General features: G+C 40.6%; 4 protein-coding genes across 4 annotated transcripts; 2 read left to right on the top strand and 2 right to left on the bottom strand.

Annotated features, from left to right (window-relative positions):
• The first annotated feature begins 200 nt into the window (after nucleotides 1-200).
• On the top strand, nucleotides 201-3,045 carry NPC1 (non-specific phospholipase C1). The gene is made up of 3 exons (XM_086248578.1): nucleotides 201-1,491; nucleotides 2,200-2,376; nucleotides 2,521-3,045. The coding sequence occupies exons 1-3, from the start codon at nucleotides 390-392 to the stop codon at nucleotides 2,841-2,843; spliced, it is 1,602 nt and encodes a 533-aa protein (XP_086104704.1). The 5' UTR covers nucleotides 201-389; the 3' UTR covers nucleotides 2,844-3,045.
• Nucleotides 3,046-3,315: 270 nt separating this feature from the next.
• Nucleotides 3,316-5,373, top strand: LOC147296390 (ammonium transporter 1 member 3-like). Its single transcript, XM_086248588.1, has one exon. The coding sequence runs from the start codon at nucleotides 3,697-3,699 to the stop codon at nucleotides 5,224-5,226; it is 1,530 nt and encodes a 509-aa protein (XP_086104714.1). The 5' UTR covers nucleotides 3,316-3,696; the 3' UTR covers nucleotides 5,227-5,373.
• A 16-nt stretch (nucleotides 5,374-5,389) lies between these two features.
• On the bottom strand, nucleotides 5,390-8,146 carry LOC147296389 (E3 ubiquitin-protein ligase AIRP2-like). The gene is made up of 5 exons (XM_086248601.1): nucleotides 7,833-8,146; nucleotides 6,976-7,126; nucleotides 6,463-6,529; nucleotides 6,043-6,277; nucleotides 5,390-5,748 (listed from the first exon to the last, which is right to left on the bottom strand). The coding sequence occupies exons 1-5, from the start codon at nucleotides 7,895-7,897 to the stop codon at nucleotides 5,538-5,540; spliced, it is 729 nt and encodes a 242-aa protein (XP_086104727.1). The 5' UTR covers nucleotides 7,898-8,146; the 3' UTR covers nucleotides 5,390-5,537.
• Nucleotides 8,147-10,149: 2,003 nt separating this feature from the next.
• Nucleotides 10,150-12,203, bottom strand: CPT4 (Undecaprenyl pyrophosphate synthetase family protein). The gene is made up of 3 exons (XM_086245566.1): nucleotides 11,576-12,203; nucleotides 11,418-11,485; nucleotides 10,150-10,894 (listed from the first exon to the last, which is right to left on the bottom strand). The coding sequence occupies exons 1-3, from the start codon at nucleotides 12,035-12,037 to the stop codon at nucleotides 10,447-10,449; spliced, it is 978 nt and encodes a 325-aa protein (XP_086101692.1). The 5' UTR covers nucleotides 12,038-12,203; the 3' UTR covers nucleotides 10,150-10,446.
• Nucleotides 12,204-15,083: the final 2,880 nt, after the last annotated feature.

Here is a 15,083-nt window from a genome sequence, read left to right as displayed (position 1 = left end):
TATATTATAATAAAAGGAAATAAGAACAAATATATACTTCACCTTGTGCACCTTGAAATGCCACGTATGAGTTGAAGTAGTTCATTTAACACTTTTTGACCTTATATGTCCCAAACTTCACTTGGAAATGTCCGAACTCACCAATCACCAATCACCAATCACTATCCTCTAGAAACAAGAAGAAACTCAACTAAAAACTGACAACTCCATCCAAGAAAGCTTTTTTATTTACTTCCTAATCCCTTATTCTCCGAGCATATGCCATTTCCATACACATTTATTACGCTTCAAAACCCTTGTCCTCCTCCTCTCTAGTAACTTTTTGTACCACACAAAGCCTTTCTCTCCGTTTCTGGGCCACCGGTATATCCCTGTTCCGGTGACCGGAGATGGCTTTCCGGCGAATGCCCATCACCTGGACTCTCTTCCTCTACCTCCTACTAGTCTCTACCCAACCCATTCACACAGTCGCACGCAAAAACCCCAAAATCCAAGGACCCATCAAAACGGTCGTCGTTTTGGTCATGGAAAACCGCTCCTTTGACCATATTTTCGGCTGGCTCAAATCGACCCGACCCGAAATCGACGGCTTAACTGGCAACGAATCGAACCCGCTTTCTGTCTCCGACCCCAAATCCCCAAAAGTGTCTGTCTCCAGTAACGCCTTCTTCGTTGACTCCGATCCGGGTCACTCGTTCCAGGCGATCCGCGAACAGATATTCGGGTCGAATACGAGCTCTGGGAACCCGGCTACGATGAACGGGTTCGCCCAGCAGGCGGAGAGCATGGCCAAGGGCATGTCCAGCACGGTGATGAGCGGGTTCAAGCCCGAGGTCTTGCCGGTCTACACCGAGTTAGCGAACGAGTTCGCCGTGTTCGACCGGTGGTTCGCGTCCGTACCCGCGTCGACTCAGCCGAACCGGTTCTACGTCCACTCGGCGACCTCGCACGGCGCCACCAGCAACGTACGGAAGGACCTCATCCACGGCTTCCCCCAAAAAACGATCTTCGACTCGCTGGACGAAAATGACCTCAGCTTCGGGATTTATTACCAGAACATCCCTGCCTCGCTCTTCTTCAAGAGCCTGAGAAAATTGAAGCACGTGATGAAATTCCACAGCTACGCTTTGAAGTTCAAACTCCACGCCAAGCTGGGGAAGCTTCCCAACTACGCGGTGGTCGAGCAGCGCTACTTCGACGTCAAGGAGCTTCCCGCCAACGACGACCACCCGTCGCATGACGTGGCGCGAGGTCAGAGGTTTGTGAAGGAGGTCTACGAGACTCTGAGGGCCAGCCCGCAGTGGAAAGAAATGGCATTGTTGATTACATACGATGAGCACGGTGGGTTTTACGACCACGTGCCTACCCCCGTTTCCAATGTGCCTAGCCCGGATGGGATTGTCGGGCCCGACCCGTTTTATTTCGGGTTTGACCGGTTGGGTGTTCGGGTGCCCACCATACTCGTCTCGCCTTGGGTCGAAAAGGGTACTGGTGAGTTTCTCAGCTTTTGGGCTTGTTTATTAAATTTTTTTTTTATTGGGATTTTCTTTTTTAGCATCGTGTTAAAAGGTAATTTGGCTGTTAAAATGCTTCAAATTTCTGTTATATTAGTTGTATTAATTGAGGAATTTAATTAAGTTTGAGTCTATTAGATGGGTTTTGGTTAGAATTTGGTATCTGGTTTCTGTGTCTGCCATGAATTTGTCAAATCTTTTAGCATGTGTTTGCGATGAGTGTTTTTCATATGGCTTGGTAGAGTTACTGTAGTCCCATTCTTGTAATTTGGCTATGCTTTGAGCTTTCTGTGTTGGCTAGGCACCTAATAGTTACTACAAGTCTACAACTGAGATGGTGGTTCTCTGTTTGAGGTATTAAGAAAAGTTTTCAATATCCTATAACAAAGTTGTGAAGACAATGTTTTGTGGTGTCTACACAAGTTGTCCTTATTGTCCATGTGCTAGATGCGAGCCACCAAAGCAGGCAGCTTTTTCCCGATGCATCATTCATTGAAGCATGGAAAATCAAGTCATGCTATATTGGAATGGTTTTCTATGCATTTCAAATTAGTGAAAAACCCCAACGGGCGACCAAGCGTAAACTTTGTATCGATATCATTCTCTAGCCTTTGTTATGTTTCTTCTATGCCACTATAATTTTTCCCCTTTGGCCTATTGATTGATTTTTGGTATTTTGGTGCAGTGATCCATGAGCCAACAGGGCCAACACCATATTCACAGTTCGAGCATTCGTCTATCCCCGCGACAGTAAAGAAGCTTTTCAATTTAAAATCAAACTTCCTGACTAAGAGAGATGCATGGGCTGGTACTTTTGAGAACTATTTTTACCTCCGCAAAACTCCTCGCGATGATTGTCCAGGTTTGCATTAGTCCATCCAATCATTTCCTTTTTTATGATTACTTCCCTTGAGTGTTACAGAGAGAGTTGCATTTTCTCGTCAGAAAGAGTTTATTTGTTTTCTTGCATCAATCTTTCAGTGTTAATCTCAGTTCTATGTTACAGAAACTATTCCGGAAGTGACGACATCACTGAGGCCATGGGGACCCAAAGAAGATGTGAGCCTCTCTGAATTCCAAGTTGAACTGATCCAACTTGCATCCCAGCTCAATGGTGATTATGTGCTCAACACTTACCCAAACATTGGCCAAAGCATGAAAGTGGGTGAAGCCAACAGGTATGCTGAGGATGCTGTTAAGAGGTTCCTGGAAGCTGGAAGAGCTGCTCTTAAAGCTGGAGCTAACGAGTCTGCAATTGTTACAATGAGACCTTCTCTCACTAGCCGAGTTACAGTGCAAGATCATGGTTCCTACCTTGAAGCTCAATGATTATTTTTCGAAAATGGTAGCTGTAAATAAAGGTAAGCACTATATGGTATATTATATAAAATTAAGTAATTAAATGTATGACAATGGCTTGGAGCCTTCCACAACTAATTGTTATTGGTATATTAGCTAGCCAATTATAGAATACAAATTGTGTACGCTTGATTCTCTTGTTAATAGCAATTTATAGTTGGGTTAGTCTATCTATTAAGAAACTCGATGTCATGAGCAAATTGTATTATATGTATGCACCCACCTTCAATACCAGTAAGTCTGGTAGTAACTGTGATAATTTTGTGGGTGGCACTAGAATTAAAGAAACTAGGTCAATACCTCTTTTCTCTTTCCAATATTGTCACACATAGTGAATCATGTAACACACTGCTTGGACCCTTGATATTTTATAATTAATAACCATGCAAATGTTTGGATCAGGAACAAAAAAAAAAACATGCAATGGTTGGCACAGATACCAATTGATGTGAAAATCTTGTCAAATTGCCCAAAAAAAAAAGAAGGGTCATGTAACACATTGCTTGAACATTTGATATTTCATACTTGTAAATGTGCACTCCTTTCATGACACGTGCTTGAATATTTGACATTATAAAATCCGATTAGGTTGACTGTTAGGATGAAGAGTGAATCAAGAATTAGAATCTCCTCAACCACCGGAGGTGGAGGGATCTAAACTTTGTATAATCTCTTACAGCTTATTATCTCAATCAGAATAGAACTCGGCTCAAGAAACTGAGTGGGAACGGCCGAGTTGCAAGGCTATCCACTGACCACAAGTGATTGGAAGTAGGATGATGCACAATCGACAATTGATGCATGAGTAAAGCGACCCACAAATATGTATCTAGGGATCTACCCTTCAAACCTCAGATATATATATATATATATATATTTACTCTCGAACACACACAAACTTCCCTTCACCACCAACCATCTCTCTCAATTTCCAATCCAAATTAAACTCATGGCGATGGCGGCCTCGTCATGGGAACAGAGCGTGGAAGACTCCATCAACACCATTTACCTCCTCTTCTCTGCATACCTCGTCTTCGTCATGCAGCTCGGCTTCGCCATGCTCTGCGCCGGCTCTGTTCGCGCCAAGAACGCCATGAACATAATGCTCACCAACGTCGTCGACGCTGTCGTCGGCAGCCTCTCCTACTACCTCTTCGGATTCGCTTTCGCATTCGGAGACGGCAACAACTCCAACCCTTTCATTGGTACAAACTTCTTCGCTCTCAAAGACATCTCAACCAGCTCATATGACTACAGCTTCTTCCTTTTCCAATGGGCCTTTGCTATAGCGGTTGCTGGCATAACCAGTGGGTCCATAGCTGAGCGAACTCAGTTCAGCGCCTACCTTGTTTTCTCTTGTTTCCTATCTGGGTTTGTGTACCCTGTGGTGGCTCACTGGGTTTGGTCGTCCAGTGGTTGGCTCAGTCCGAGTTCGACTCAGTTGCTCTTGCGTTCTGGGGCTATTGACTTTGCTGGGAGTGGTGTGGTTCATTTGGTGGGTGGGGTTGCTGGGCTTTGGGGCTCTTTCATTGAGGGCCCAAGAGTGGGCCGGTTTGATGCGTTTGGTAAGGCCATACCCATTAGAGGCCATAATGCGACTCTTGTGGTGCTTGGGACATTTCTTTTGTGGTTCGGATGGTTCGGGTTTAATCCGGGCTCGTTCGATAAGATTCTTGTGGCCTATCCTGACACAAGTGGGCTAGGCAATTGGACTGGTGTGGGCCGGACCGCAGTTGTGACTACATTGGCCGGGTCGACTGCAGGGATCGTAACCCTATTCGGTCGACGCTTACTAGTGGGTCATTGGGATGCACTGGATGTTTGCAATGGTGTGCTTGGTGGGTTTGTGGCAATTACATCGGGCTGTGCTGTTGTTGAGCCTTGGGCTGCAGTGGTTTGCGGGTTCTGCGCGGCTTGGGTCTTAATTGGGCTCAACATTTTGGCCCTAAAACTGCAGTTCGATGACCCCTTAGAGGCGACCCAATTACATGGTGGGTGTGGTGCGTGGGGTTTGATATTTACTGGCCTATTTGCAAAGGAGGAGCTCGTGATCCAAGTCTATAATTCGGGCAACACTGACATAGTAAGGCCTTATGGTCTCTTAATGGGTGGAGGCTGGGGTCTGCTGGGAGCCCAAGTTATTGAGGCTTTGGTGATTATGGGCTGGGTTAGCATTACAATGGGCCCTCTTTTCTACACCCTCCACAAGCTTAAAATTTTGAGGATCTCTGTTCATGAAGAAATTGCAGGTCTTGATGTCTCCCGCCATGGAGGCTATGCCTATGCTGATTCAGAAGAAAATCATCCTCGCTTTTATGAAGAATACACACGCATGCAAGATAACGGGTCATGATCCAACAATCATTACTCTGGTGCTTCTTGCTCTCTGTCAATGTGTACTTATAACATCAATTATGATCAGAAAATATGATTCTTCCAGCATTATTCTATGTGTACATACAAAATATATTCAACAGCATCGAAGATTACAAGAACGAAACAGACACTACTACTACTACACGAACCATAATCTATATTTCAAATCACTCTTTTGAAGCCAATCAAAACTATGGCCAAAGTGCAATTGCATTCAAAAGGTTTCGAATTACAATTACAACCAAGGTTTGCTATATACAGATAGTTCCCAAAAGCTGTACATGAGCCTCACCGAATATGAGAATCATAGGGAACAAATACATGCTCTGGAACAACAAGAGGCAATTTATCAATGTACATAAATAGTCTCTTGCGGTCCTCTCTTAAGATTGATGACAAATCAACAATATCACATTTTTCTGTGTACATCCAAAGGTCACCTGAGTTGACTCTTTTGAGACTATCACGACAAAAGGGACACGACTGAGACCGTCCATGCCTGAGGAAACAGTATAACAACATCAGGTTCCACTCTATTAGGAAAAGCAAAAGCATTTGAACAATAAAAGGAAAATAAAAAACAAGTCATGAAGCTTTCAAATGCGAAGATGGTTATCACTCATCTAAGGGTACCAGTTCAGCTCCCTTAATTCATGAAATGAACCATATCAAGCATTGACCAGAAATTTCTCTCTCATGTGATAGAAACTATAGTTTAATACATACAATTAAAATATCTTGTAAAGAATATGTTGAAAGCTATAAAGAAAAAGAAAAAGGTCAAAAAGCATACCATTCCCTATAACACTTCAAACACAATGTATGACTGCAGTTAGGCAGCACAACCTTTCTGTTCACCTCCATGCAAATTCCACACTCTTCTTCTCTTTCAATGTCAACTTCAGAGAGTTTGCCCCTGTCCAATTCATCTTTTCTTTTGTATCTGACAGTACAAACCTCTTTCTGTTTCCTGTCCTCCAAATCTGTGATGCCTTTTTGAAGTTGCAACAAAGAAGGAAATATCACCGCTGTCCATGAAAAGAAAAACATGTGAACACAAATTGCATCCATAGATATCAAGGAATAACAAAATTTGTCCTTTGCCTCCCAACCCTTCTCCCCTCCCCCGTCTCAGTCTCCAAGAAGATGAACTTGCAGTATCATACAAATATTACTACATTAGTAAAGTTCATCTTTACTGAATATCACTCACCATAGAATTCTCTAATGCTGGCTTTCCTTTCATAAACAGACATGGTGGTCTTTCCATCCGCATAGGTCTGCACCAATCCACCACATTAAGTCATAGTAAAATTACTACATTTCTGAAGGAGATGGAATATTAAAAAAAAAAAAAAAAAGTTAAAAAACAGGATTATGAAATTATAATGCCAAAAAAAAAAAAAAGGCCTACGCATAAAAATTAAGTCGTCCTAAGTTTTCATTTTTTATGTTCTAATTAAAAAACAGATAAGGAGAGGAGAGGAGAGAGATGAAAATGATAACATAGTGAGGGAAAGAGGAAACAAATAATTTTTTGTCAAACAAAAAAAAAAACAGATAGAATGTATATAAAAACTAAATACTGTTTTAAATTGTTTTCAGTGTTTATATTTGTGAACATCTTTCCCTCAACTCTCTCATTTGCATATCCTCTCTCTTTAATTAAAAAGAAGAAGCAACATTAAGATAATTAATAAAATTAAATTTTGAAAAAAGCATATACCATATAAATAAGAACTCTAAGCAAGCCAAGGGCCCCAGCAAGCTGACAATCAGTCCACTGGACAAGAAAGAGAAAAAAGTGGAACACTGGACTGTAGGATAGTCTCATCTGAAGACGTGCTCCATCTTTCTCTCTTGGATAATCTAGAGCCCTAATAAGAACAGAGGCCAAGCAAAGCATTTGATTCAACAATTATGGTATCACCAAAGTCATGTAAAATGCACACAATATTTAGAACCCAAAGCATTAATAATACATAGGAGAAATCAAGTTGATGCACATTTTAAGTTTATACCCAATCATGGATCAGGATAGAAGACCCATCAACAAAAAATTAGAGTATCACTGTTAAATACTACTGGACTTTGTTGAATTGCCCAAAATAAATGGGTGGCCGACATACACAGAGAAAGCAATATAAAGACCAAGACCAAGCCAAAATAGTGTGTTACTAGATTTTAGTCATGTGACCCTTCTGCAATAGTGCAATGGGTCTTCGTTTTGTTCCAATAATTCTTATTTTCACACCACCTTTCCATACATCACCATTTTATTTGTGAAACTTTCAAAATCATTCATAGAACCAAACAGAGACATTCAACTGAAGCTACTGTACAGGTTCATGAATTATAGATTGGCCTCTTTCAACAATTTTTTTTTTTTTTCTATTCCCAAAGGTTTGGTCCTAAACTACTAGACGATTCTAAACTCTAAAGGGCTGTAATTCTTTTTGAAAAAATAAATAAAATTAAAGCTGCGCTATAAAAAAGGTTGGAAAAATTCTGGAAGATAAAATTCCCAAATTTACTGGAACAGAGGAGCGGACATTCAAATTGAAGGGAAAGACGGAGACTTACAGAGTATTGGCGTGCTGAATATCTGCTTCAAGCGCTTTGAGAGAGTCCTTGAACGATTTTCTCATGGCCGGGTATTTTCCCGAAAAATTACTCCCATCCACCAAACAGAAAGTCAGAGCAACAAAGTTAAAGAAAACCCTAGAAAAAATCACACCTTTTATCCCCTCAGCTTTTCCTAAGCACCAGAATAACAATACAAAACCAGAGACGAGCTCAGACCACCACTGCACTGTCCGTTCCAACTGCTTAAACAACAAACAAAAGGCTTCATTTAAATACTTATCACCTAACCCGGTATAGAGAATTATGATATTGTCTGCTTTGAAGACTTTGTCTTTCTCTTTCCAGTGACCAATAATTAATAGCCACGTAAGCTTGACTCGGGTTTTCTGTTGAGAGTTGAAATTGGAGGGTAATTGATATGTGACGTGGCGTGGTTTGATTGGGGGCTTGAGTACCTTACACTGAAGCCGGTAAAGGAAGCCAAAACCAGTAGGCGCAGAGGGGAAGCCCCAAGTTTTGTAAATTGGGGGGGTCCAGCCAGCCATATATTGAAAAGACGATTTTGTCCGGGGAGGTCCATGACGTGTAATTGATTAATAATCATATTAATGTATCCTAATTATGATTATACTATGTTAAATTCATTCCTGCAATTAATCCAATTATGGTTGATCATTGCTGGCTTTTGGATAAGGGATATACATCCAAGTCACCTTGTCCTTATTGGCACATTTGGACTAATTGATGGATTCTTATTTATTTATGCGACAATGGGTCACACTCACATGATAAAATAATGTCATAGCACTCAACTTTATTCCTTTTCTTTTTTTCTTTATGTTATGAAATGAGTTGCACACTTGCACATAAATGCCATAAAAGTAGGGACTAGGGAGATAATTTTAGCACTAAATTTTTTTTTTGGGCCCTGGATAATTTTAGCACTTTAAAGTCAACCTTTTTGTCTGAATGTGAAAAGGAATGTAAGAAATCATTTTTGGAGTGCAGAAATTATCTCCCTAAAATTTATTAGCTAAAACTCATGAAAAGCTTGTCCTCTCCAAAAAATCTTCAATTAATAGATCACTCAAAAATTAATGATATATTTCAATTATTAGCCTCAACTTTACACACATCAGCTGCCAAATTGTGTGACTAACTGATTTCTTAATGCAGTCAAATAAGGTGATTCAAATCTATAAAATGATCCATATAGCCTTACTAGTTGACCCACTTTCAGTAGTAAATAGATCATTTCAAAGTAATTTTCTTATATGCATAATTTGGCACTTGAGGCCCCTTTAGTCTAATTTTCAGCATAGTAAACTATCATGACTTGTAATATTCAACCTGCAAAATTCAAACTAGTCAACACCCCAACCCCTTTTCTTTAACTGGAATGATACGCTAGGAAAATACTTGGTAAATTAAGTAAGGTTTAGACATTACCCAGAAATCAGTACTAAGCCTGAAATTGCCCAGGATAAGATCAAAGACAGGCAAAAGGAATCAAATGGACAGTCAACACCTAATTCTGATCTATAATCACCCCTTATTTGGGGATGCTATCTACCACATTATTGTTCAATAATAGATTAGAATTAGGTGTTGACTGCCTATTTGATTCCTTTTGCCTGTCTAAACCTTAATTTACCAAGTACTCACCAAATCACAATCCCATGTTAAATGTTTTCAGGAATCTCCACAACATTATGCATGAACTACTCCTTATCAACGACACTGGTTATGTGTCCATGCTCTGGATAATACAACATCCTTCAGATTCTCAGATAGGCACTCATCAGGGCAACCTGCACTATGCAACAGGTAAGGATTACGCAAAGCTCAGCAATGTCTTTTATGAATAAAGATTTTTTGGATATTCACTTCACAAACTGATGTGTAAAATCATAGGTACTGGCACCATCTTTAACAATCAAACAAGAATCACACTAGTTTGTTGTAATGTGAAGCAACTAGTACTTTTAGGATCTAAGAATTAAACACAAATGGACTAATAAAGGAACACCAATTACAGCAAACTGTAACGAAGCGTTTGTCTTACCATTTGAATGAGAGATATTGCTTCACATATACTTCTTCCCCCTGCAGTTGAGTATGCAGTGTTCCTGTTATCTGCTATGTAACTGGACAAGTCAGGGTACAATTAGTAAAACCCTTATTTAGAAAAGTGCCGGTAAATCTGAATTAATTAGTTGAAAGAGAAGATAAGCATAAATAACAAAATTACGGAGCATGAGCAATGCCTTCTAAGATAAAGATGGCACTAATTTACCAAGTGGTGAAGCCATACTTGGGAAACACGCACGCAGTCACATCCACAATACATATAGATGCATGAATATATTATACTGATACAAATCTAAGTACAGAGGCAATTAGATAATTTAGATCCATAATTATTAATCTTGGTATGTACATCCAGCATTTGATGTTGTACCAGCTACTCTCAATTCTTAGACTCCATGGCATTTGGGAAACACTAATTATATTTTACATGATAATAGGACTGTGAAGAAGCTTTGCTAATAGTACAAGCTTTCAGCATAAAAAAGGTAGAAGTTACAGAAGATTTGTAACTTTTGATTGATTAAGAATCTCGTCGACCATAACGCCTGTGTCTTTGCTGAAATGAAACCAAGGCATCCACAAACTCAGCTTTCCTGAAATCAGGCCAAAGTGCTGGTACAAAGAAAAGTTCAGTGTAGGCCAACTGCCACAACAAGAAGTTGCTGACTCTGAGTTCACCACTGGTTCGTATTAGTAGATCAGGATAGGGAAACTCAGTGCAGTTAGTTTCCAGTTCCTGTTCAATGAGGCTTTCATTGATATCTTCGACTTCAATAAGGCCATCTTTTACTTTCTGAGAAATACTTTTGCATGCTTGCACAACATCATATTTTCCACTGTAGCTCACTGCCACAATTAGTTGGAGTCTAAAGTTGTCTTTTGTTCTCTCCTCAGCATCACTTATCAGTTCCTGTAAAGACTCGGGGAGCTTTGACAAATCCCCAATGACCGATATTCGAATACCTTCCCTGTCAAAACAAAAACTAAATCAGATGTTTTTCCAGTATGAGCACCACTACATTGAGATTGAATATACCTAGATAAAGAATTAGATGGCCGTGATTATAGGAAAAGAGAAAGCAATTACAATCTTCAAATCCCACACTAGCCACCCATTAATCTTAAAACCATTGTTTGCTTGCTGGCCAATTTTCAGAAAAAATACATCCATAAACTACTAGGACCTACACCAAGAGAATTTACAAATAGGATCACCAGAACCAGTTCAAATAAGGACTTTTAGGCACAGGTCACCATGGGAATGCACCACCGAACAAAGAAAATGTCTTCCAAAGCTTTTTAGGGAATCATATCCTCTTTCTGTGGTTAAATAGGTGACAAAAAAATGGCACAAAAATTCCAATTCCATAACCCAACAAAGCCTATGCAGATTGCTCTTCCCCATTTAGAGAAAAGTTCCCTCTTCAACATAGATGAGCAAAAACAATCAGGTGAAAGAAATTAGAAGGGTGAGGGGCTCAAGTGTGGTACCTCGCAAAGTTGTCGATTTCTGACCTTATCATCCTCTCAAACAAACTCATCAAAAAATCAACTTCCATCTACACTATAACCAAACCAAATCATTACGCAGTTCCACAAAGACAAAAAAGAAAGTTAGAAAGTACTTTTCTTGCTTTTAAATAACTGACCTTGGGTCGCATCCAATTGTCGTAAGAAAACGCAAAAACGGTGAGAACCCTAATCCCCCATTTGCTGCACAGCTCAGCGAGCTCTCTCAGCGACTGTGCACCCGCCTCATGACCCGACCCGGATGGCAACCCTCTCCGCCTCGCCCACCTCACGTTACCATCCATGATCACCGCCACGTGCCTCGGCATCAACTCTCGCCGGAGACCCGCCGGCAACGGCCCGTCCTCAGGCGGAAAGTCACTGGCAGGGGCAAATCGGTCATTTACAAACTCTCTGTCGTCTTCCTTGAGAGCCAAATCGGCTGCGGTTGCGCGAGGCTTGTGGACTTCGGGTACGGGAAGAGACAGTGAGTTGGAGAGGCGTGGAAGTGATTGGGTTGCGGTGGTTTGAGAGCGTGAGGGTCTGGATTTGAGAAGAGTTAGAGCGTTCTCGGTTAGAATAGGGAAGCGAATGGATAGCATTATCCTGGTTAGGGATCTGATTTAAACTGTAAAGCGTCAACTTGTTCTTCTGCTGCTGCGGCGGCTGTAGCTTGGGCCGCTTGGCGCCAATACTTGCAGGGGACACACTCCTGCAAATAGAACCGATACGGGCGCCACACAGTCCTAGCACGTTTAAAATTGACCCCAAACGACCTATGTCAAACGGTGTCGTACCTACCAAGCAAGAACAAAAAACAAAAGAAATAGGTGGGTGTCTAAAATGTCATCTCTCTAAATATTATAAATTCTAGGCATAAATTTAATTTAGACACATAATTATTTATTTATTTCAACGGGGTCTATGAACTTTCAAATATTTCAAATTTACACTTGATTGATTATGTAAATTGAAAAATGAAATTTCGTCCATCAATTTATTGAGAGATCAGTTAAATGTCAACTTGGCTTTTGCTAACGGGGATTAATTGGCGACGTAGCACCAACTCAGCATACATTTCTCGCCAAATGAGCAACACATGTCCACTTGACACGGGCTCACACACCCATCACATCTTTCCCGCTCGTCGAACGCTCTCCTGACCATTTAGTCTCCAAAAAACATCACGTTTTCCCCCAAATTCGAGTATAAATCCCTCACTTGTGTTCAACGAGCGATAAATAGATGATGAATTTGTGGACTCGTGTCAGGGGTTAGGTGGACTTGTGCTGCTCATTTGGCGGGAAATGAGCGACACAGATCCACCTAACACCTGACACAGGTCCACAAACTCTCTCTCTCTATTATTATTAAATTGTGGGCCTGTGTCACTCATTTGGCGGGAAATGTTTGTTGAGATAGCGTCACGTCGCCAAGTAATCTCAGTCAGCAAAAGCCAAGCTGTCATTTAACTGATCTCTTAACAAATCAATAGACAAAAATTCATTTTTCAATTTAGATAATAGATCAGGTGTATATTTGAAATATTTTAAAGTTCATAGACTCCGTTGAAATAGCTTATATAGTTATGTGTCTAAATTGAATTTATGCCTAAATTATATGGATTGGCTAATAAATGAAAGTTTTTTTTTTTTTTTGACATCCAAATTTTAGCCATTGTTCAAATAGTGCCTAATTTTAAACACCCTACTCACCAAAAAATTTGTCTAAACCCCCACCCATCTAGAAACTCTTTCTAAACCCCCTAAAACTTATAATCCTAAATTACCCTTCTGACGCATGCTGACGCGCGCTGACGCATGCTGACACATGCTGACGTCACTGTAACTGTATTTTGGTGAAACTGTTTTTTTTTTTTTTTAATTGAAGTTTTTGCTAAAACTCAATATTTCACTAAAACTAAAATCAAACACTGAAATTGAATTTCATTACACTGAAACTGAATTTCAAAAATTTAGTTACACTGAAACTAAATTTCAAAAATTCAGTTACACTGAAACTGAATTTCAAGAATTCAATTACACTGAAACTGAATTTCAGAAATTCAGTTACACTAAATTGAAGAATTCAGTTATGAATTCACTTACTGAAACTGAATTAAGTGATGAAACAATTACACCTCGACTAAAATGCAATTACACCTTAATTAAAAAACAATTACACCTTTACTAAAACAATTACACTTTACTAAAACAGTTACACCTTTACTGAATTCCGTTTCACTAAAAAGAACACAGCAACCTTATAAAAAAAAAAACAATAACAATACAATAAGCCATTGAGATGAGAGGAGTAGCCAACAATACAACGTAGTCCGATCATCTCACGCGCGACGAGTACACGACAGTCGCCACTGCCTCGATCTGTTTCTACCTGCAAATTTGATTCATCATATTTCAGAACCATAATTTCATTCAAAATTCATTTAAAACTCATGTTTCACGAGCTAAAACTGTTTCACGAGCTGAAACTGTTTCACGAACTGAAACTGTTTCACGAACTGAAACTGTTTAATCAATAAATGTAGGCTTAAAGTTCCCTATCCAACTACTGTATTTTCACGGAGTGAAACTGAATTTTCACGAACTGAAACTGAATTTTTACACTGTTTCACTCACTCATGCACAACACACACAGATGCACACATAAGATACATATTTACAAACACAAATGCACACATACACACATACAGGTAGGCTTAAACTGCACATAAATAAATATATAAATAAAAAAATCAATCTCACGCAGTCACGCTCACACAGCCACAGCTTAAACTAAAACACAGAACACAGAACTCAAACATTTTTGGAGCAACACACATTTACAACAATACACAGTTACAACAACACACAATGAGGTTCGATTTGGGGTTTTTTGATTCATCAGCAATTGGTCCAATCCAAACACATAGCATTGAAGAGTACAATGAGGAGAAGAATATTAGTACCTGACTCGACGGAAATGGCTGCCGGAAAAGCCAGATCGCCGGCGGAGAAGCCGCAGCCTTTGTGGCTTCGATCTGCCGCCGTGGCTGATCAGATGGAAAATCCGAGCACACCATCGTGCTCAGGACGTCGAGAGGAAGAAGGCTTGGGTGGTTTGGCATTCCAACTCCGCCGAAAAAGGCAGATCGCCGGCGGAGAAGCCGCGGCCTTTGTGGCATCGATCTGCCGCCGTGGCTGATCGGATGGAGAATCCGAGCATACCATCGTGCTCAGGACGTCGAGAGGAAGAAGACTTGGATGGTCTGGCATTCCAACTCCGTCGAAAAAGGCAGATCGCCGGCGAGCACCACCGATCGTAGTCGCGGCGATCTGAGCTGTTTGGGCTTGATTTGGGGCGAGTGATGACAGAGGGAGAAAGAGGAGAGAAAGACGAAGCTGATGGTGGTGGTCTTGCTGGCAACCGTTGCCGGACGACACCACACGCGCCTACGACAGCCGCGCGCGGAGGAGAGAGAACAGAGAAGATGCGGGAATGAGAGAGAGAGAGAGAGAGCGTGAGGATGAGGATGAGAGAAATTAAAAAAAAAAAACTGATTTGAATAACAGGGTTATAATAGGAATATTTAAAAAAATGTGGGTCAAACATAAGTGGATGTTAGTTGACCAGGGAGTTTTGGGAGAG

Source organism: Dryas octopetala, chromosome 1 (genome assembly GCF_963921425.1).
Source record: "Dryas octopetala chromosome 1, drDryOcto1.1, whole genome shotgun sequence".
Lineage (NCBI taxonomy): Eukaryota > Viridiplantae > Streptophyta > Magnoliopsida > Rosales > Rosaceae > Dryas > Dryas octopetala.
The sequence above is the reverse complement of the archived record's forward strand: the minus strand, read 5'-3'. Positions and strand labels throughout refer to the sequence as shown.